Source organism: Acanthaster planci, linkage group LG05 (genome assembly GCF_054643075.1).
Source record: "Acanthaster planci isolate LZ-2023a linkage group LG05, COTS_SCS, whole genome shotgun sequence".
Taxonomy (NCBI): Eukaryota; Metazoa; Echinodermata; class Asteroidea; order Valvatida; family Acanthasteridae; genus Acanthaster; species Acanthaster planci.
In genome coordinates, this window is record NC_141781.1 from 19133421 (window position 1) to 19156705 (window position 23285).

At 41.7% G+C, this 23285-nt stretch overlaps 2 protein-coding genes and 2 long non-coding RNA genes across 14 annotated transcripts in view; 1 reads left to right on the plus strand and 3 right to left on the minus strand.

The window, feature by feature from the left end:
- Positions 1-19808, plus strand: part of LOC110988735 (uncharacterized) — a 46231-nt gene extending 26423 nt beyond the window's left edge. Inside the window, exons 1-8 of one of the 8 annotated variants that reach the window (XR_015425272.1) lie at positions 13127-14137; positions 14439-14577; positions 14787-14882; positions 16668-17120; positions 17367-17625; positions 18205-18321; positions 18798-19092; positions 19718-19808. The gene's annotated coding sequence lies outside the window, so the exon portion shown is untranslated. The other 7 variants (XR_015425271.1, XR_015425276.1, XR_015425273.1 and 4 more) reach the window with 7 other exon arrangements.
- On the minus strand, positions 247-6137 carry LOC147799183 (uncharacterized). Of its 3 annotated transcripts, none has more exons than XR_015425448.1 (2): positions 3632-6137; positions 247-2718 (listed from the first exon to the last, which is right to left on the minus strand). It is a non-coding gene; the product is annotated as an uncharacterized LOC147799183 (long non-coding RNA). The 3 variants fall into 3 exon arrangements; XR_015425447.1 differs by having other exon boundaries at positions 2980-6137; XR_015425446.1 differs by having other exon boundaries at positions 3655-6128.
- Positions 7414-12929, minus strand: LOC147799184 (uncharacterized). 2 transcript variants are annotated; one of them, XM_087137027.1, is made up of 5 exons: positions 12481-12929; positions 12062-12136; positions 11796-11836; positions 11438-11570; positions 7414-9890 (listed from the first exon to the last, which is right to left on the minus strand). In XM_087137027.1, the coding sequence occupies exons 2-5, from the start codon at positions 12096-12098 to the stop codon at positions 9748-9750; spliced, it is 354 nt and encodes a 117-aa protein (XP_086993153.1). In that variant the 5' UTR covers positions 12099-12136; positions 12481-12929; the 3' UTR covers positions 7414-9747. The 2 variants fall into 2 exon arrangements, with proteins under 2 accessions (XP_086993153.1, XP_086993155.1); XM_087137029.1 differs by having other exon boundaries at positions 11438-11572; positions 11796-12136.
- A 155-nt stretch (positions 19809-19963) lies between the features above and the next one.
- On the minus strand, positions 19964-21807 carry LOC147799185 (uncharacterized). The gene is made up of 2 exons (XR_015425278.1): positions 21674-21807; positions 19964-20122 (listed from the first exon to the last, which is right to left on the minus strand). It is a non-coding gene; the product is annotated as an uncharacterized LOC147799185 (long non-coding RNA).
- Between the last annotated feature and the right edge of the window lie 1478 nt (positions 21808-23285).

The window sequence follows — 23285 nt, forward strand, 5'->3', positions numbered from 1 at the left end:
GTTTTGTGTAGATTGAAATTACTAGTATAGCGCCCTCTAAAGAACGCTTGACTTTGTCATTATTGATTACTAGCGCCCTCTACTGAAAACTCGCCCCAAATTTGTTTCCACTGGTCACATACATTTGTACATTTAAGGTATTCTTCACCCCATACCGATTATAAGTTCTCCGCAAAAACCCTTGGGAGAAGAACGTTGGGAAGGGCGGGGGCAGGTGGTTTCAAAGAATTGCCTCTGATCCTATCATATTTTGAATCACTAATTTTTATTCGGTGGCTTTTGCTGGTTCCACCCTAAAAATTAACTGGAAAATGATTTTATTTAAATCACACTTAATTTCAACTTAGTGGAACATCTCCAAAAATCTTTTTCATATTTCAGTTTTTTACTGAAGTAATCAATTGCTACATTTTTAATCCTACATATTACTATGTACAACTGTACAATTTTAAAATTATTTTAACGAATATGACACATGCATATTTGCCATTTCATGTTTGAAAAGACATATTGCCCCGAAAATATAATTTGTTTTTCTCTGGTTGACCTATCTTCTGTAGACGGTTAAATTATTAAGATCCACATCGTCTGGTTAGATAAATGTCTTCAGTGGGCAACGTTTACAGAGAAATCAGTTTATTTTTCAGTTATTAAGACATCTCCAAAAGGTTGTGTTGTTCATGCCATACACTTCCATTGCTTTACTTTTAATCTGCCGGCAAAACCGTCTCGCGATTATACCTGCTTTAGATGTCCATTTCACTACATTACCCAACCGATTCAATAATTAATTTTTTTAATACTGAATAATTAATTACTGTCAACCAACCACAAAAGCCCGAGGTCCTAGGCCTACACCTTTTTAAAAATCATCTGTTTGTTGAATGAAAATGTCATTTTTTTCTTTTAAAACACCTAGCACCAACAGTAAGAACTGCCAATCTCAGTCTTGGCGATCATCTGTTCACATAAATATTTGCACTTGGAAAATCAATGCGCTAATTCAGTAGCGGTAATAAATTCAATGCAGTGGAGGATTGGGGCCGAGGCAGCAGTCAACCCATTCCCCTCCCTAGAGGCATTTTCAAATCTTTGTTTTCCTTTCCAAACAACGTAGCCTCATCTCCGAACCACACGCGCCGAAATGAATGGAAAATTTCCCCACCCTTCCAATCCTCAAGAGTACTGCATACCAGAAATCAAGCAATTTTTCGTTTCGTTTCAAAGAAAGAGTAGAACATTTAGATGAGGTTGTTGTAGCACTTACAAATTTAAAAATTATCGGAGAAAGTAACATTTAAGCTCACCACAACTAAAATTATAATGCCCGTTTTTTGTTTTGTTTTTCTGGCATGGAATTTCTAGCTTGACATGAATATCTATCGAAAATGATACAAGTCAAATGCTATCTCCAATATTATAAGCAAAATAATAGGAAAAAGAAATACTTACAAGATGACAACATCATTTTTTTTAACGCAAGCCCCCAAAAAGAATCAGTCATAGTCCTACTGACGTTGTTTCTTAACCAACTCCAAGGCATTTCCAAGTTCTTGTTAGAGTAGATTTTAAGCTCTTCCTCTGTGATGCCTCATAATTTGTACATTTCTCACATTTAAGAATTAGCAGCCACAAAAGGTTCAACTAAAATAGCAAGTTAATTGACCTATGCAACCCCAGCCAACATGAGCCCGAGTATGGCCGTTGATGACCGCATCAGGTGGTCTCGCCTCAGACACTAATAGGCGAGCGGTATCATGCCTGGCACACCACCCCAGAGACCGATGAAATACAGCACCAGACCCATCTGGAAAACATCACTCAACTTGGTCTGTGGTGCTGCATCCTCCACCAGCTCTGGGGCGATGTGCACGTGATAGCGCTGCCATCGTTCCTTCTGTGCTGGAGTGAGGTAGTGTACCCGAGGATGGCTCGCCAGGGTACACAACCCCACGTCAATAATACACGCACGCCAGGAGTCCCCAACATCACGGACCAAAATGTTATCAGTTTTGAGGTCGTTATGAAGGAGACCCCTGTTGTGCATGAATCGCAAACCGTCCAACACATCCAGCACGATGCGGTGCCCAGACGACTGGGCAAGATGTAGTCAGCCGGACCCTTCCAGGACATCCGTCAAGGTCAGCAACTGGCCCGGAATGGAGTTTCTGGTGATCCATTACAAGTCGATCCTTGGTGGTGGCCAGCCACTACCAGGCCAAAGAAACATGGAAAAGACAGATGCCCTGAAAAAAGGCCCATTGCTCTCGCCTCCCTCAGGACTGGAAGTCTGTCTTTGACCTGATGAATTGGATGGCCACTCTTGTTCCATGGACGGTTTCTTGCTATACAGTTCCAAAGGCACCACTTCCTAGGATGACCTTGCCACTGGTAGGCAGTTGTATTGCACAGGGATCTATTCTTTGAACCCCTGCCTTTATAAAGCAGGAGAACACCTCCAGTCTGCAATGCTGAGATGTGGGGACATTAGGGAGGCTGGAGTCCTGCTTGAACTATCCGCAGCAGCGCTGGACACTGTATTGAGGGTTGTTTGTTGAGGCGGCGTTGACGGTGTCTGATGTGATGATGATGCAGGGCATTGCTGCTGGTTTCTTTCTGACGGTTGATTCTGTTGGCCAGCAATGACAGGCAGATTCCTGGGGGATGTCCCCAACCATCTTGCTGGTGATGATAGAGGGGTGGACTTGATCTTTCCCCCTATGGGAACAAACAAGGATATAGCACTAGTACTCCACAAGTTACATGTACTAACATGATAAACTTCTGATTCTTTGATCAAGCCAACATCAGCGCACAAACGTATATTGAATGGAAGCTATAGGCCTAGACATCACTGACATCATCATATACTACATGCAATATGTAGCACTGTGTAGTTGAAAAAGTTTTAGAAGAAATGAACTCTTATTCAAGTACTTAATTTTCAGCAGGAGAACTGACGGGAATGTTTGAGCGTACCAATTTCTTTAAGTGGGTCCATTGAACTGAGATGGCCACTGGAATAGTGAGGGGATATGGTTGCAGAGATGTCTGATGGACTGGAAGGGGGGGCTGATGAGGTGGAGCTAATTAATAGAACACCTTTTAACAGACAGCTCCACAGGTGCAAATAGGTCTGCAGGGATAATTGGAGAGGTGGCCAGCAATCCCGTGTAGGGAACAAACAAAAAGAGCTAAAGCATATCGGGTAGGTATGTCTGAATCACTGAATACAGGCAATTCACATAGTGCGCCACCAAGAGTTTGTCATAGAGAGGCCTTTCACAGTGCATTATGAGGTAAAGAGTTGACAAAATCTTGTTTACTAACTGTCCTGTGCAAGGAAAACTTTAATTTTTTTTCAAATGTTTATTTATCTTGGTTGAAAATTCAAATGTGCTTATTGCAAACAGGTATTAGGAAGCCAAAATGATGTTTTTTGTGTGCATGGAGCAGGGAACGCCTGAATCAATCAAATATCCCCAAATTACGTATGAAGTACGCTAAATCACAGCAAGGTGTCGACCGTAGACTTGAAAAGTGGCTTGTCTGTGCCAAACTCTTAGTGGTGCGCTGTATTGTGAATTGCTCCTATTTACAATTACCAAACTAATCAATGGAAAGGGATTACCAGAAACACTGTTTAAACAATACCCATTTCCTGGGGAAGATTGTCCATGAGGCATCGATGATGTGCCTGAGAGGTGATTGATGGTGAGTTGGACTGTGAGGTGACGATGGGGGAGATTGGGGGCCTGGTACTGGTGCTGGTGAGGTAGACAGACTTGGTAAGGAGAGAAGTGGACAGCCTGATAACAAAACCCTGAGGAAACAAACAAGAAATAGTAGTCTTCTTGTTTGAACTATGCAAAAGTTTGAATGGAAAAATCTGAAACATAATCATAACTAGTTAAATAACTGAAAATAGTCATCTACACTGTCTCTTTTGACTAATTTACAAATTATCAAGCATTGGTAGTTTTAATTTATTAGTCATGAGAAAAAAACTCATTTTCATATTTTTGCACGGTGATGTAACTGTCACTGATAACTAGATTTTGCCATATTTCACAGATAACAAAGTATTTGCTAAGTCCCATCTCCACAATGCTGGAAACATAGTAACTAGGTCTGCTTTTCAAGTAGACAAATATCCTTCATTTTGAGGATTCTACTAATAAAATACATGTAATTTATGAGGGTTTATCTAATGCATTGGTCCCCTGGAAGTACACTACAGACAAATAAAACATCCAATGCAGTTCCACAACCAAGGATAACAGGGAACAAGTATCAGCCTGCTTTCACAGTTCACTTCTGACTTAAAAGCGGAACACAAAAAGTAAATTCATTCATAACAGTTGAACAACCGAAACATTTTCTGCATGCCATGCTCCTTTATGAGATGCACGCTAGCTACTAATTTATTTCAGTTTCTGATTTTCCATTTCCACACCGTCAGGCAAAAGGTTTGAATCTAAATAACATTAACAAACAAGCAAAAATAAGACCAACTTCAAAAAATATTTTAACAATCTCACAATCATTCCGTAAATTACACTCCCCTTTCTTTCATCTTATTATCTCATTCCTACTGTACATGTATATGGAGTTAACGGAGTGTATTGCATCAAATTCAAAATCAGCCTTGCTATTTCACCTACTTTTCTACCTTTTTGGGTAGAGCTGCAATATATACATGCATATCTGCATTTTGCACTGAATCTTAAAAGTTAGCCACTGAATTGGATTTATCAAATACCTCATACAACAAGAAGAGGTGAAGTTCAACGGAATGTTGAGCGAAGCATAGAACCAAATTTAATGCTTATAAATGCTCAGACTTGAGTTCACTTCAACAAGCAGAAAATCAAAGGACAAGACAAAAGACAGAGGCTTCTGGAGTTCACATGACCAAGTTCCTGTGCATACAACCTTTTTGGAAAAAAAATTAATAAGATGATACCCTCCATTCCAGACTGTACTCTGTAAAGTTCGGTGCCAAAATATGAAAATCACATACCGTTTATTTACACATGTTATTCTCTGATGTAGACAGAAATCACTTTCTTGCTCTTTTCATATTGATTAGATTTTACATGGCTTTATTCTATCTGATATATCAATCCACTGTGAAATTTTGTTTGCAGCTAGTGTTTCCATCATCACTCCATGAATTCCCTTCCAGCCTCCAACTGGTACAAGGGTAGCTGATCAAGCTCATATACATGTAGGCGGCATGGATGTGCTTACCTTTTTCTGTAGTACAAATACATGTAATTAAATACCAGGAGATGTTATTTCACTTTTCACGCCCACAACCAAAAGCAAAAATGTGGACATCATCCCAGCATGATATCTCACACTCACTGCCCAGCAAGGCAGAGCATGCCTAGGGCATACTATAGGATATAGGCCTAAATATGCACTTCCAATAATGCTGACTGTAAAACGAATGGACATGATGGAAAATCTGCAGTGCTCTTTCTTGCAGACTGCATCTATCACATTACACACCACATGCAGGCCTACGTCATGTTCATGTAGGCCCTAAATGACGAAAGTAGTAAGTGTATTCTGGACTTGGTCTAGAACAGGCATGATGTGTGCATGCATAGTGTGATGGTGTGATCGACGACGGCGTTCAATCAGTCCATGTCAACCTGTGCCTAGACGTGGTCCAAGAAACTGACAAGTTAATTATTAAATGATCATCTTCATAAATAGCGGAACTCACAAATAAAGCATCTCTATTGCTGTAACTCCTTGCCTAGGCTGAAACACATACCTGACGTTTGTGGAAAGGATCTAGATACGAGCGACTACGGCAAAAAATACCCAGAATTCCGCCATAGAAACTTCGTGACCTTTGAACCATTCCGGCCCAGCGGGTCCAAGGTAACTGTCTACGGCTTTTTTTGCATGAAGGCCAATCGGGAAATAGTGTATCTATGCCAAGTGCATTTCAGATAATACCATTTACTGTAAAGAAAACTCACAGTGAACACATTATCATGCAGGACTGGAAACTAAAATAATGATTATTTATGCCCTTTTTGAATTTCACCCGTCGGGTTCGAGCTGGTTTAAGCAAATAGCTGACAATGCAACTTTATCCATATTCTTGTAACGCCACTCGTTAGTGAAAATTTAATTCATATAGTTTTGAGAAAAGACGTTGAAATTTAAAGGTAAAAGATCTTGCCCTGATTTTAACGCCAAATGCTGTCGAAAGAGGGCGCAGATATGTCTGTGATGGTCGAGCTCACACACATGACAGGCATATGAACAACTGAAGTCAGTTCTGAGTACCGTAATTTTTGGCGACACCCGAGACTAAACCTAAAGTCGTGGGCGACAGTACACTATGTGCGTACACACGTTTGTGGGGCGATAAAGATCAACTTTCGGATAATAACTCACAGGGGATGACTGAAAATACTTTAAAGTTTTCGTTGCACAATTTTGATTTGATTTAGGTTTGCAAAAGAGGTTTTCAATAAATAAGGGCTCTGAGTACACTTCTATAAACGACTATATCTGGGAAGACCTCAGACCTCAATAAATAGCCAGGATTACTTGCGATTTTCATATTGCAGTAAGAGATCATTGTTTTCAATCTAATTTTAAGCTCTTTTTCCTGTAACCAAAAAATCAGGTTTGTGTGCAACTTTTTAATTGGTCATTATTTCATCGTTTCAATTTTTTTGCAGTTTGGTCAGACTTTAATGACTACATTAATACTAGAGAAAAAAATGCGCCACGTAAGAAGGCGAGTGAGCGATACCAACTAAACGGAAGACCACGGTTTGCACTATGCTCGTTTCCATGTATAGAGCAGTGTGATAAAATAGCAGTCCCTGGGAATGATGTAGCAATTACCGCTTTTTTTGGTAAGACTTGTACCCCCCGTTGTCGGCCTATCAAAAGCACTCCCTCACCGGTTGAACAGAGCCAGGCTGGTCGGGGAGTATTCAATCGAGTGCTTTCCTGTTGGTTGCTATGCAACTTTTTCCCACAATCATTCGGGAACCAATCAAGCGCACTTTCCTGAAGAAGAACTCTTGTTTTTTGTTTACTTACAAATCATTTTTGCAATGTAATTCTTGCTGTTTCAGGTGGTACCAGATTTGTTACGTATTTTTGCTTCAAAGACCATAAGTAATTTCCCTAAAAATAGTGATATAAGCAAAACTTGAAAAAGATAACAGAGATTGCCCCCTTTAAATGGTTTAAATCGCCGTCACTTGTTCATGAAAGAAGATAGGAAATTAATTTTAACACTGTTATAACTGTCATGATTTCAGCTTTCCAATGATGCTCAATTTGTCACCAAAATGTTCACTGCAAGAATGGGCTCCACAGCATAGTGTGCAGTGCAATTAACAGGGACCCGGTAGAGGCAAGGAGATGAAAGGTGAACAAAGAAAATATTTATTGGAAGTTCAAGTTTCATCTGGGGAGACTCTCACGTCTTCTGAATGTTTCATGATTATTGTATACATAATTACACTTTTTAGCAATTATTATCTGTCCGCTTTGTTATATGAACTTAACTACCTTGTTGTCGAATTATTTCCTTTTGATACTAAACATTCCCGTTGATAATGATTTAAGTTAAATTAAGCTAAAATCCAGCAAGTTTTGAAGCGTGCTATAACAAGTGAAATAGCTTCTGGTTTGATTTTGCTTTATTTTGGCAGCTTCATTTTTTGAAGAACATTTTTGAAAGTAATGCTAGCAAAACTTGTTTTGAATAAATTCTGAATACACGGTACATCCGCTGAAGCACATCTTTAAAGTTTCCAAAACTTCATACTAACATTTTCAAAGTCATTAAAAATAACCTTTTCAGATAAAGTATTCCATATATTGTTTTTTTAAGCTTTCACAATTTATTTTCCTAAGATCCACAATTTGATCTACTGTACAGTATTACGTGATATGAAATTAAAATTGGCACTTTTGATTGAGCAAAAGTTTTTGTAACCTTTGCTGGGAACAGTGATTAAGGGTTGACCGATGCTTTAATACGTAAAAATGTTGGATCAACTTTCTCTTCAACTTTCACATTACTCTAGATGATCACTCTTGTTTTTCACACACATAAAAGCGTCAATGTAAACTTAGCAAAATATGTGCTCAGCCTAGAAGACCAGAATTAGAAATTCAAGGAAGTGGTCTAAAGACAACCGTTTTATTCAATTGAAGTCCCTTGTTTGTCTAAATTTAGGATGTTTTCGCAAATCCCCAGGGCCAACATTAATTAAAAACCAACTAAAACAGCTAACGACCAGTCCAGGTCATGAAATGTATGTACTTCAAAATCAAAAGTACTGTTTTGGCTACTAATTTTACTTATTAAAGGACCTTGGCTAAGCGACAGACAATTGCAAATCATTAGTTCGTATCATTTTAGTGTTGGACTACCAGCTTTCCTCTTCAGAGGGCGTAACTTCATCCCAAACCAAAGGACAGATGGGAAAACTCTGTCCTCAGTGATAATTGTTAACGAGTAATTCATACTGGAACACAAGCGATTTTGAGTACCAGGGAAAAAGTGGAAATATAGCAAGAAGGTAACCTTTCCCGAACCATAAGGAAAAGAAAGCATGAAATTCCATTCCATTTTTACAGTACTGCATGTGCAAAAAAATTAAGTGGCTATTTATGTTGTTCCTGCACGAGTCACATGCTTTTTCAATATAATAATGCAGCTCAAAATGGGTAAATGCCAGGAACAAGAAATAATTCTAAAATTTTTATTTTCATATTGCCAAAAAGAAATCCATCATGGGATTTACTAAATTTGCCTGCAAATTTAAACGTAGTTCAAAGCTCTTTCAAAAATTGATTAAGTCAGGTCTTTCTCCGTATGCTTCTTTATTTATACATATTCCCTCGTGTCTAAGAAGGAACTAAGCATATCAAAAGTTATTAGACTATACCAACCAACATAAGACGGAGTACGGCCGTTGATGGCTGCATCTGGGGGTTCCGCCGCAAACACCATTTGGCAAGTGGAATCATGACAGGCACACCGTCCCAGAGGCCGATGAAATGCAGCACCAGACCCATCTGGAAAACATCACTCAGCTGGGTCTGTGGTGCAGCATCCTCCACCAGCTCTGGGGCGATGTGCACGTGATAGCGCCGCCATCGCGCCTTCTGTGCTGAGGTGAGGTAGTGTACCCGAGGATGGCTCACCAGGGTACACAACCCCACGTCAATAATACACACACACCAGGAGCCCCCAACATCACGGACCAAAATGTTATCAGTTTTACGGTCGGTATGAAGGAGACCCCTGTCGTGCATGTATCATAGACCGTCCAGCACATCCAGTGCGATGCGGCGCCAGGAAGACGGGGCAAGATGTATACGGTTGAGCCCTTCCAGGGCATCCGCCAAGGTCAGCAACTGGCCAGTAATGGAATTTCCAATGAATTCCATTACAAGTCCTTGGTGGTGGCCAGCCACTGCCAGGCCAAAAAAGAAAGGGAATGACGGATGCCCTGAAAGAAGGCCCATTGCCCTCGCCTCCCTCAGGACGGGAAGTCGGTCTAGATCTGTTATTGCCCTAACGCATTGAACGGCCACTCTGTTTCCATGGAATGTTTCTAGATGAACAGTTCCAAAAGCACCGCTGCCCAAGATGACCCAGATGTCACAACTCTCTCAGGTCTATCCTTGGGACCACCATGTTCATTGGCGGCAAGAATATCTCCATAGCTATTGTTGGCAAGCTCAGTTGGAGAGGTACGGCAGGTGGCAGTGCTGGATGAAATGTCGGCGGCAGCGTTGCTGGGGACTGTATTTGAGGCGGCGTAGGTGTCTGATGAGAAGGTGAAGAAGTTGGATGACTTGGTCTGGACGAGTGCAGTTGCACCCTAAGAGAGCAAACAAGAACGTCAAATTCTCTTAGTCATCGGCCAAGATCAGCAAATTGTTGTTCAGGTCCAACATCCCTATGTCAACAGGCCAGGACATCACTGCCTCCTTTAGAGATTATTTCGAAGCAATGTGTACCGACAGATTGATTGTTTAGAGAAATATGAATCTTTTTTCAAGTTATTAATTTCATTTTTAATATATTAACTGACTAGGGCAAAGATTTTGAACTTGCCCATTTGTTTGCAAAGAAGGCACAATCAGCTGGGATGACCTCACCGCTGATTGTTGACCTGTTGCTTTGTAAGGAGGCAGTGGCAAGGGACATTGCTGGCTAGGTGAGACCGGCGCAATTGATGGGACCGATCCAGCCGGTACAGCAGCAGAGGCATTAGGAGAGTTGGTAAGCAGTGCACTGTAGGGATCATTGGGATCAAACAAACAATGAAGTATATCTGTGACTGTCTGCATGTGAACTACTGAATAACCATTACTGAAATTGATAATTGGCAGGACGTCCATTTCCTTAATCGTCATCCAGGATCACCTACGATTTGTCAGGTCAACATTGTGCATATGCTGCATATGCTTGTCAAAAGGCCTTGACATCACTGGCTTCTTTGCAAGTTACCATTACGGAGCACTGTGTACCGAGAGATTGTTCTTCATAAACATTTTACTCTTTGTGGAATACAAGGAAAAGATTTTAAACGTACCGATTTCGTTGCAAAGATGGCGCATTCGAGTGGGATGTCCTCACCGCTGATTGCTGGCCTGTAGCACTGTAAAGAGACAATGGTTGGGGAGTATGATGGCCAGTTTAGACTGGTGCAATCGCTGAGATCGATCCAGCCGATAAGCCAGTAGAGGCGTTTGGAGAGTGGGCTAGCAATGCGATGTAGGGATCCGACATAAACTAAAATTATGTATCTATGGAAGCTTTTGTGCGAATTACTGAATTCATCGCCAGAAACACGTTTGATACATACCCATTTCACGTGGAAGAGTGCCCATGGGGTAATGGTGACGTGGGAGGCGACTGCTGGCTAATGGAACCGTGGGACATCAGTGGGTTAGCTTGGTAGCCCGGTAATGGTACCGATGAGGTAGAGCGAGTTGATGTGGGGGCTGTTGAAGATCTTGTTAACAAACCCCTGAAAGAACAAAAACACATGTTTATCTGTCGTCTTTGTTTATATTCCTGAATCATAATTACTGAATATTGATGATTGGAAGTTGATGGCTAGAAACAGTTTTTTTAACATACCCACTTCCAGAGGGAGAGTGCCCATGAGGCAGCGATGTAGTGGGAGGTGACTGCTGGCCAGTGTGAGAGTGGGGAATCGATGAGGGAACTCGTCGGCTCAGTACTAGTGCCGACGAAGCAGAGTGATTTGGAAGGAGGCAAGTAATGAGGTTGGCAACAACCCCCTGCAGGAACAAACCAAAAAGTACGTTTATCTGTCGTATTCTCTGCTTTATTTACCGAACTAAAAACACTGAGTGATAACGCAGGACATTTGCTAGAAAGCTATCTTCGACATACCCATTTGCTTGGGAACCACATCCTTTGGGCAGTGATGCTGTCGGCAGTCGTGGGCCTGCAGCTTGGCAGGACGGAGGGAGAGACTTTGTGGGTGGCGCTGGAAGCGGTGCATTTGTCTCAGGCTGTCCAAGAACACTAATAAAAGAAACAAAGAAGTTATCTAGGACTGTATATAGCATACATGTACATAGTGTGCATTGACTGCAAATTGGTACTGGAAAGTATGCAGACGTCAATTGTAAATAACTTATCCTGATCTCTCACTAAAAAGTAGAAAAATCATCATGTGCTGACGTATGTTTCCTTTCAGTTCAATTTTAATGGTGATATATCTGATAAATGTTTTGATGTTCTCTACCCATTTCCTTGTAATTGGCGAATCCTTGGGCACCTCCAGTGCTGGAAAAGATGAAAAGTAGAGCTACCATGAAACTGAGGATAAAACCTTCGTGTTCTGTTTGAACATACAATAATTGTACGCTTTAGATAGAGTTCATATTGAAAGCCCTTTGAAATGATTACTTTATATAACCATGTACCACTTTTGTAACTAATTGGACGTGGCTATCAGTAAAGCTAAATTGAGTAAACCGATATCATACAAAACTGACTGTAGTCACTTACTGGACATTTCCTTGAGGGTAGTCCACAATCCACACATGTCTCACCGTGTGAGTAATGATCACTCAGTAGCCCAGTCTGAAGAAAAATCCAAGCAGTTTCAGCGGATTATGACAGTTTAGGACAACCAAAGCGTTTTAATTTTGAATATAATCTAAAGTTCGTGAACTAACCTGTAAATAAACGACCGTATTTTGTGTGATACTTCGAGCGACATTTACTTTTGTATTAGTTATGGCATCTTTGCAAAAAGATGTTATATTTTGAAAACATCGGCAACTGCTCCTGGTATGATTACTGACTCGACAGTTGTCATACCAATCCCCACCTTGATGATGTTATTTCTTAACTAAGGGAATAATAATAACTTCAGACCTTGCAAATTTGAAATGGGTGTAGAATATTGGAGAGAGCCTACTTACAGGTAAACCGCAATCCACACACGTCTCCTTTGGCCCGTGGTGTATTGATATCAAACTGATATCCATGACTCCCTGTAAAGGGGTTGCCGAAAAGCAACAAAAATGATGGACATGTCCCTAATAGGGAGCAAGTAAGCTACACTGGGCTACTCTAAGCTAGCAATCCTAAGACATGAAGTGCCGCTCTTTTACGATAGATATTTGAACAACTCAAAAATTGGGGCATTTTGTGTGATCAGAATATTCTGTCCAAGATTTGGGACATATCTGCTGGCATATCTCCTTTTTAACGACAATGAACAACTCTGGAAAATTAAAGTAACTTATTGGAAACACGAGCACAACTTTAAAATCAGGCAATATGCAAAATAATGGCTAATGAAGTGACTAGCTGATCAGAATTCTTGATAGAAAGCTGCAATAGCTTCAAGAGCGTCTGTTCTCACGTAAACCTGTGAGGGGTCTGATTTGTGTTACTACAACGCCAAACACAAACGCTTCCAAGTGAACGCGCGCGTTTTCCTTGGTTGCATATACACGCTCCAATGTGACGTCACAAAACATGGCGTAAATTCCTGCCATTAACGATCAGAAAAATATGGAAGGGCTGCGTGACCCCGTGATCATAACATCGACGAGAATATAATATCAAATCAGTGCTCTGGCAATCACATATTTCAGAGCACTGATTTGATATCATATTCTCGTCGATATTCTGCCATTAACGATGTTGGGTCTTCAGGGTGAACAAGTTTTAAAGATCCTTAAATTCCTGGGCATTGACTTATTGAAAAAATATATATTTTATTATAATAGGCGGTGTTTTTTGCATATTAAAAAAATAGGTCTTAGGAACAGTTATATCGGCTCTCTTGCAGATGCAATCTGGTTCCAAATGTAATTCTTAAAATGGTCATTACTTCATTCTGTTTCGCCTTCCTTGTTAGTTGTCTTAAAAACTGAAAAACGCGCCACTCGAGCAAATTAACTATATTCACTTGACAAACAAGTTTGCACAGTCTCGTTTCCATGGTGTCTAGCAGTGTGCTAGAAGTAGCAATCCCTGAGGATGGGGCAGCATTTAACTGTTTTGTTAATTTTATGGGGGGGTTGCCTTTTCTGGGAATACGGTCTTGCACCCTCTGTTGTTGGCTAATCTGCCTTGATAAAAGGAGTCCTCTCAAGCATTGAACTGAGCCGGATTGATGGAATTAAAGTAGTCCTATTCAATCGAGCGTCATCTTTTTCGTAGCAACGCGAACTTTTCCAAAATCGAAGCACTTCAAGTTTCCTCCATGGCACCAGTACATTGATTGTTTCTTGTTCCTCTTTTTAGCAACAGCGCTTTTATTGTTTCAAGAAATGTTGTTGCATTCCAAATCGTGAGAAACTACACTTTTGAAAGAATTCTAGAGAACAAAGCTAGCCAGAACAATTGTCTAATCGAGCGGTATATGTGATTTACAGTGTGCCCCCCCCCCCTTGCAAGGCACCAGCCCAACTAGCTCCAGGTACCCTGTCTCTGAGGTGACTAGGGTTGCAATGATCCCTACGGCGTGCTGATATCGAGACAGCCGGCTAGCCGCCTAGCCGAGAGCGCGAGCAAGGCCACTTTCAAGCATGTCACACCGAACATCCAGAGATCAGGTACGAGCAGGTAGGCCCAAGATGTTTAATAACCCACCAAAAAGGGCAGACGACTGTACATGTGTCTGCCCCTCATCATGCAGGCCTCGTAGGCCTTCCATAGCTATACTCTCTTCCCGAATTTGCTGCCATATTCAGATAATTGTTTTTCATGCTGGGCCTACATACAATGACATATGTCATTTTCTGACACCAGTTTTGTAAAATTTGGACTAGGCCTAGTTCAGCCTGAGCGCTTTTCGTCACAGGAAGGAGTGCTGATTTCTATTAACATGATTAACCTGAAATGTAATTGCCTTAATTTTTTTCAGGTGGCACCCATGGGGAGGCCGGGTCAGAGTGTGGACCATTGGTAGAGGAGAGCCCTGGCAGCTAGGATAGTGTCAGAACAGACCCCATGCCACAGCCGGTCTGGACTACCGAGAGGTGGACATGGAGATCGCATTCTGGGTGAGTCTTGCCACACCACACTGTGACACTTTAGGGTTTTTTGGCTAATTAAGGTTTTGATAGAGCTTATTTGGAAGCAAAGATGGTTTTGCCAAATTTGTGAGATGGTTTCTGAATCAATCATCCACAACTCCATGTCACACGGTTTAAGTTACTACAGGTTTGTAAGTATCATCATTTTGAAAATGGCTTTTGTCTTAATTCTTCAGAAGCAAGTACATGTAGCAAGTCTGAAGTTTTCTCACTGGCAGACTTCATAGGAGGGGTGCGCATCACCCAGGGCCAAGGCGACAGGTGGACTGAAGGTAGGACCAGCGATCAGTATGATTGTGCACCTCGTTTGATGAGATCATATCAATTCCTTCCAATACATAAAGCGCTCCTCCAAAAACTACTGTGCCTACATTCATGTACTTATCTTTTTCTCTTTAGCCTTGAGCCTTGTGTAAACAGAACTGCCCAAACCGTACCCAGACAAAACAGACGATACCAATTGACAGATAGGGCAGACCCATACAGTATTGTGCAATGTGTTACATGCAGCAACAGGTACAAGACTCTGACACCCATGTTCCTTTTACGTTAACTTCATTGTAAAAGCAGTTGCTCTTAGGAATATGTGGTAGTTGAAAAAGCACAGGGATTTTAATCATATAAAGAGGACTTACTAACACAGTTTATCCCATGCACCTGCGAATTTTTACTGTCTTGATGCAACGTGGCCACCACATGCACGCACGTGCGGTATACGTACGCCGTGCACACATACATGCGCAATCTAAACTGTTATTTCATTGGAAGCAAAACTTTGTTTCCATAAAGACGGGGTGGAATAGTGGCCAATCAAAAAAATTTTCACATGGAAAGTTAGCTAATGAATTGAAGAAACTACCCTGCGATTGAGGAGGTCAAAGGATGGAGCTAGCCAGAGTTACAGTGGGTTGAAGTTGGGAAGTTAAGCAGAAAGAGAGCTTAAACGGTGAATTTACACAAAACTCCAGTGTTGAACTAAAAAATGATGGCGTTAAATGAATGAATTTTGCCAAATTATAAAGATTTTTCAAAAGAAATGTATCTGAAGTTCATAATACTCAGTTAAGGAAGCAAGTGTTTGACGCGTTTCTGGGCTATGGAAGAAAAACTAGAAATGAGCACTGATTTTTCAAGGGTATTTCTGTGTGGACAATTGCAAGCTGCGACGTTCAGCGGCGCGTTGAAAATGAGCGCCAAGGAATTGATATGTAATAGATGGAGTTTTGGAGTAAAATGTAAAGTGAAAAAATTTAGTACCGATTCTGTAAATTGGGCTTTATATCTGGTGTTACGACGTTGTTTAGTGTTATGTTTCTGTCAACGTTGTAGTTGAGTCCGTCCATTGGCTTTGCCTGTATTTTCTTCACAATGAGAGCAAGATTTCTTTCTGGTTGGGCTACAAAGCACTCACCAACAAATCGATGAACTACATTGTGTGTATGGTAGAAGGGGTACATTTCAAAGTTTTTAAAGGGAAGTTGTGATTTTAATCTTGCAACTTCCCTTGAAGTTTTTTGTTCATCTTTTCTTTTTCCTCCTTTTTGGGGGGTGAAGTGCCACCCCTTACCCCAATAGACCCATGAATCCACCAGAAGTCCCCAAAAAGTCATCCAGTCACATGCTACTCAACTACATGCAAGCTGTCACACACAGGCATCCCCTTCGCAACGGTTCACCTCACGCTTGTGCTCGGTCTTGTGAAAGGGCTCATGATGGAGTCGACTTCAACACCAGTTTCTTCTACTTTACATCTTTTTAACCTTAAATATTTCATTTGCTGTTTCCCCATGTTCTGGGGTTCACTCACTTCTCCATCGTCGTGAGTGACAACTTCAACGGAGTGATCAGCTTTGAGCAAGAATCAAGGATACCCAGCCTTTTGTTACGCTCACACTCGAAAGAGGGCAGGCTTTCTTTGGTGAAGTCCCGCTAAGTCTCCCCTTAGCCATCATTTGCATTAAATAAATTACTCTTTAAGTTTTGCTGAAAAGCATGACTCACTTTGAACGTCTGGAAAAAATAAAGTTTTGTGAGCAGGAAGATTATGTAAATTTCAGGTGGAGTGGTCAGCGATGCACAGTCCCATCGGAGACATCACCAATGATGCTGATCTCTACACACAACTCGGGGAAGTGCAGGGCATGGTGACATGCCCAGCCGACCAGTGACTGTGCATGTTTGTTGACGGGGGCTACCGGTGGGGCCGTTGTCCACACCCAGCACAGCAGCCAGCATCACCCTCTTGGAAGACAAGCAGATTGTCTGATATCTGGGACAACCACTACAGCGCTCTCATTGGCCTGAGTGACGACAACATCTACAACATCCTCCTGGGCATGGTGGAGCATGGCAGGGCTAGCTACGGGCCAGGTGACCAAGGAGCAGCTGGCCGTTGTCATGGATACCATTTAGATGGTCGTGCGGGGGGGGGAGGAAATTGCCTAGCAACCTGCTCAGTCAGCTGATGAATATCTACTAGGCCTGGGTGTAAATAAATCTCTACTTTCCAGGTATTGATAGGCTTTCTAAATATGATCGGGTATTCCTACAACTTTTACTGATTCTAAATATGATTGGGCATTCCTAAAAGTTGTACTGATTTCTAATTATGATTGGGAATTTCTAACAGTTTTACTGATTTCTAAATATGATTGGGCATTCCTAAAAGTTTTACTGACATTCTAGTTGAATGGCCAACTTAATTTTGGGAAGAAAAACCCACCTGCTTACATTTTGTGCTCGTATTTTTTGCTCAGCTTTAGTCTGTAGCCATCAAAGGGGCAAAGCAGAGTTTCACCAGGTTGTGCAGCCTTGTCACTTTAATACTGCATCTACACCAATGACGCTCAGGTGACCCCCCCTCGGAGCCAGCTGCGTCATCTTCAAGAAGTCATGAAGGACTTGTTTCATTCTCTCTGTGCAGGTGGGCCTGTTGTGTGCCAACATTGCTCAGTCTTCTCCATGTTCTCGGCCAAGCTTTTCATGCATATGTGCATGGCCGCCATGTCACTCCAGGTAACAACAACATTTATAGATGTGCTTTATGCCTGATGCTGTTTTGAAATTTGGGAGAAAAAATCCATGAACTTGGCCAGGTAAGATCAACTGTATCTAGTATCAAACCAAATGGAGTATCAGTGATTCCAAGGTGGTTCTTTCCAACAGATGCCCACAGGAAAGTAGGAGAGCTCAAATCTTAAGCTTTGGTCTTCCAGATCCTTCAAAGAAACCAGTAAGAAGTTTGGAAGATTTCGTAGGATGTAGGAAGATAGAGCCAAGCGAGTGTTACCTTGCCTGATGCTGAAGTTCAAAGACTTTGCCATTAGTTCTCTGCACAGTGGAGGATTCCCTGCACAGTGGAGGATTCCCTGCACAGTGGAGAATTCCCTGCACAGTGGAGGATTCCCTGCACAGTGGACGATTCCCTGTTCAGTGGAGGATTTTAAATAATCAAAGAACTCAGAGATATTTATTGGCATATTGATCTTTCCAGCTGTTCTCTCCTCAGATTGAGTGAGATTCCTAGCAAGAGTTCTGAGGGAGCTAGGATTGATATTAATTGGAAAATAACCTGTCCACCTGTTCTCTCCTCAGATCATCTTTGTCATCTCAGCGTATGTGAGTAGCTCTGTCTCTGCACCCTCCTGTGCTACCCTAAGGGTGCTGATCCACTTTTCCTGTCTGGCACAGCTCACTTGGATGGTCTTACAGGTGAGGACAGACCCCCTGACTCCATTCTGTTCACGTCTCGCGGGTGCTGCCTTTCAAATGGCTTTATACCCAGAACACCTTTTAACAGACAGCTCCACAGGTGCAAAAGAAGTGGTAGATGTGGCCATGTTGATTTCAACCTTACTGTTGCAAAACTCCATTCAATAGAAGGTTGGGTTTGTTGGAGGAGTGTTGTCCGAGAAGGCCGCACCCCCTTGCCTGACCAGTGATTCACATATTGCTTATTTCCCCAAACATGTCTGCCCTGACATGAAGTCCAGATAACATAGCAAATCTCAATATTTAAGTGCTCTTGAAGTCATTTGGTCTGAGCCACACCGTTGTACAGTTGTGTACAGTGACAAATCACTGGACTGTCCCCATTGCTAGTAAAGCAAACCATGCGTTAATTGTCCCCAATATTGTTATTTTGCTGTGCTGTCTGTGAAGTTAACTTCATGTTTTTATGTCTTCAGGCGTTCAATTTGTGGAAGGTGTTTGTGATCAACGATGAGCACACTGACAGATACATGTACTACATTCTGTTCATTGTCATCGATCAGCTGGTGTGATGAGTAGCTTCATCCTTTATCCTGTCTCAACCAATCAGCCTACCCACCAGCCAGTCATCTTGTGAACCAGTCAGCCTACCCACTAGCCAGTCATCTTGTGAACTAATCAGCCTACCAACCAATCAGTCATCTTGAGAACCAATTCAGCCCACCCACCATCCAGTCATCCTGTGAAGCAATCAGCTTACCCACCAGCTAGGTATGTTGCACAATACAAATAATTTTTTGATAAAAAAAATTAAATGATTTATGCTGCAATAATTCTATGTTAAGGAATCAAATGCTGTCATTTATTATTTGTGAGGTACTAAACCCAGTTTATTGTGGTGCGCAAATACTGTACAGGGAATTAATGTGCAGAAGATGAGTTTTTATGCTCATTGCAGTAATTCTATAATTTCACAAAATTTCACAAAATTTCACAAAATAGATGTTCCGTCTATTGCAAATATCAAGATTGACTTATAAAATATACGAAATAGACTCGAAATGCGCTAGACTGGTTCACAGGCCAGAGGAATCTGACTGTTCTCGTTCGATTGAAGGGGCAGGTAAAATAAATAAACAAGAAGGAATCCAGCCATAAACGACCGTGACCCAAATTAGGCTTCTGGCTACCATGATGACATGTTGCGTCATTAATTAATCATTTAGCCGTGGATGATGGGTGACCTAATAGATTTTATCAAGAGTCGTTGGGGGTCCTCAGTCCTCCGGGAGCCAGACTAGGGACGCGCAATATCTAAGATTAACAAAACTCAACACAAAGTTCCATATAGAGGCGCGGCTAACTATGAACTATATGTTCATGTTTTTCTATACAGCTAGAGTTATAAATTACCATCAGATGTGTACATCGACCCACCCCCCTGGTGCTGATTGTGAGGCTGTGAGTGGATGATGGAATGTGAGCGGTTAAAACTTGAGTGATGTCAGGCACATAATGGCTCTTGTCGTGTGTCAGACTCAAATTCGATGCACTGTACTACTCCACGCCTACCCAGGCTATGCAGGCCTTAAAAATTCATCTGTTTGTCCCGAATATCTCCATGTCAAGAATATCTCCATTGCTATCGTTTGGCAAGCTTAGTTGGGGAGGTACGGCAGGTGGCAGTGCTGGATAAAATGTCGGCGGCAGCGTTGCTGGGGACTGTATTTGAGGCGGCGTAGGTGTCTGATGAGAAGGTGAAGAAGTTGGATGACTTGGTCGGGACGAGTGCAGTTGCACCCTAAGAGAGCAAACAAGAACGTCAAATTCTCTTAGTCATCGGCCAAGATCAGCAAATTTTTGTTCAGGTCCATCATCCCTATGTCAACAGGCCAGGACATCACTGCCTCCTTTAGAGATTATTTCGAAGCAATGTGTACCGACAGATTGATTGTTTAGAGAAATATGAATCTTTTTCAAGTTATTAATTTCATTTTTAATATATTAACTGACTAGGGCAAAGATTTTGAACTTGCCCATTTGTTTGCAAAGAAGGCACAATCAGCTGGGATGACCTCACCGCTGATTGTTGACCTGTTGCTTTGTAAGGAGGCAGTGGCAAGGGACATTGCTGGCCAGGTGAGACCGGCGCAATCGATGAGACCAACCCAGCCGGTAAGGCAGCAGAGGCGTTGGGAGAGTTGGCCAACAGTGCACTGTTACAGGGATCACTGGGATCAAACAAACAATGAAGTATATCTGTGGTTGTCTGCGTGTGAATTACCAAATAACCATTACTGGATTTGATAATTGGCAGGACGTCCAATTCCTTAATCATCATCCAGAATCATCTACGATTTGTCAGGTCAACATTGTGCATATGCTGCATAAGCTTGTCAAAAGGCCATGACATCAGTGGCTTCTTTGCAAGTTACCATTACGGAGCACTGTGTACTGAGGGATTGTTCTTCATAAACATTTTACTTTTTTGCGAGATAGAGGGAAAAGATTTTAAACGTACCGATTTTGTTGAAAAGATGGCACGTTCGAGTGGGATGTCCTCACCGCTGATTGCCAGCCTGTAGCACTGTAAAGAGACAATGGTTGGGGAGTACGATGGCCAGTTGAGACTGGTGCAATCGCTGAGATCGATCCAGCCAATAAGCCAGTAGAGGCGTTTGGAGAGTCGGCTAGCAATGCGCTGTAGGGATCCGACATAAACTGAAATTATATATCTATGGAAGTCTTTGTACGAATCACTGAATTACATCGCCAGAAACACTTTTGATACGTACCCATTTCCCGTGGAAGAGTGCCCATGGGTCAATGGTGACGTGGGAGGTGACTGTTGGCTAATGGAACCGTGGGGCATCGGTGGGTGAGCTTGGTAGCCCGGTAATGGTACCGATGAGGTAGAGCGAGTTGATATGGGGGGAGTTGAAGATCTTATTAACAAACCCCTGAAAGAACAAAAACACATGTTTTTCTGTCGTCTTTGTTTGGATTCCTGAATCATAATTACTGAATATTGACGATTGGAAGTTGATGGCTAGAAACAGTTTTTTAGCATACCCACTTCCAGAGGGAGAGTGCCCATGAGGCAGCGATGTAGTGAGAGGTGACTGCTGGCCAGTGTGAGAGTGGGGAATCGATGAGGGAACTCGTCGGCTCAGTACTGGTGCCGACGAAGCGGAGTGATTTGGTAAGGGGGCAAGTAATGAGGTTGGCAACAACCCCCTGCAGGAACAAACCAAAAAGTATGTTTATCTATCGTATTCTCTGCTTTATTTACCGAACTACAATCACTGAGTGATAACGCAGGACATTTGCTAGAAAGCTATCTTCGACATACCCATTTGCTTGGGAACCACATCCTTTGGGCAGTGATGCTGTCGGCAGTCGTGGGCCTGCAGCTTGGCAGGACAGAGGGAGAGACTTCGTGGTTGGCGCTGGAAGCGGTGCATTTGTCTCAGGCTGTCCAAGAACACTAATAAAAGAAACAAAGAAGTTATCTAGGACTGTATGTAGCTTACATAGTGTGCGTTGACTGCATATTGGAACTGGAAAGTCGGCAGACGTCAATTGTAAATAACATATCCTGAACTCTTACTAAAAAGTAGAAAAATCATCATGTGATATATCTGATAAATGTTTCGATGCTCTCTTACCCATTTCCTTATAATTGAAAATGCCGCTCTTTTATGATAAATATATAACAACATTGATTTGGGACATATCTGCTGGCATGTCTCCTTTTTTACGACAATGAACAACTCTGGAAAATTAATGTACCTTATTGGAAACACGGGCACAACTCTAAAATCACGCAACAGGCAAAATGATGGCTATGAAAACGATTGATCGTGCGAATAATTACATCATCGAAATTAGAATTTTCCATTCCACAAAACAAAAATTCTCTAAGAACTGCAGTTGAAAAACGCCCATTTTTTCTTTACCTATGGATTAAAATTTCAGTCTATCCCAAAATATTTTTCCATAAGTTTTAAGTATTTATTTGACTGTAAAAGAATACCTTCTAGTGTTAAAAAATGTGGTCGCTTGCTTGATTAAATAAATATGGAATAAAAACTTACTCAACTCATTCCAAGGAGATCTCTTGCGATACTTGCCGGGTTTTTTTGTCCTTTACTAAGTCGCAAAACTAGCGAAAAGTGACTAGCTGATCAGAATTCTCGATAGAAAGCTGCAATAGCTTCAAGAGCGTCTGTTCTCATGTAAACCTGTGAGGGGTCTGATTTGTGTTAGTACAACGCCAAACACAAACGCTTCCAGGTGAACGCGCGCGTTTCCTTGGTTGCATATATACGCTCCAATGTGACGTTACAAAACATGGCGTAAATGTCCTGCCGTTAACGATGTTGGGTCTTCGGGGTGCATTCCACCAAATGGTTGTATTTCTGCGCGCGAGCTCATCAATATTTTGTGATCCTACGGGATTTTTACAACAAGACAGACCATAACCAGGAGGAATCATAGAAATATTTCTATGAATCCCGAATTTGGGACTGATAATTTCCAGTTCGGGGTATTTCTTTCACAAAAAGCCCGAAATTGCCCTAATTTGGAGACAGGCGGGCAGCTACATTCAGAAATGAGTGCTTAGTTTAATTGCTATTTTTGGGGGATCTTCCTTGGAAGGCGAATAAAAAAAATTTCGTGGCTATCCCGCATGAAATTGAAATATAAAGTGGTCTTCTGGCCATAGTCTTGAATTTCCAGTGAAAAAACAGAGGCCAACCTTTTCGTTCACGAAAGTCAACAGGCGGCGCGGCTATTTCGGTCAGATTTTGCACTGTTTTCTATGGTTGCGTATTTGGTGTAGTGCAACCTTCGTGCGCAAAAAGGGGCCTGGAACAAGTTTTAAAGATCCTTGTATTCGTGGTTATTGACTTACTGAAAAAAAATATATATTTTGTCATAATGGGCGGTTTTTTTCCATA

Bases quoted from the DNA above. Each gene is read 5' to 3' on its own strand.
- LOC147799184 (XM_087137027.1), bottom strand. From the start codon at position 12,098: ATGTGTGGATTGTGGACTACCCTCAAGGAAATGTCCA. The intron at 11,837-12,061 runs GTAAGTGACTAC...CATCTTTTCCAG, and splicing joins TACCCTCAAGGAAATGTCCA to CACTGGAGGTGCCCAAGGAT. The intron at 11,571-11,795 runs GTAGAGAACATC...CTTTTATTAGTG, and splicing joins CGCCAATTACAAGGAAATGG to TTCTTGGACAGCCTGAGACA.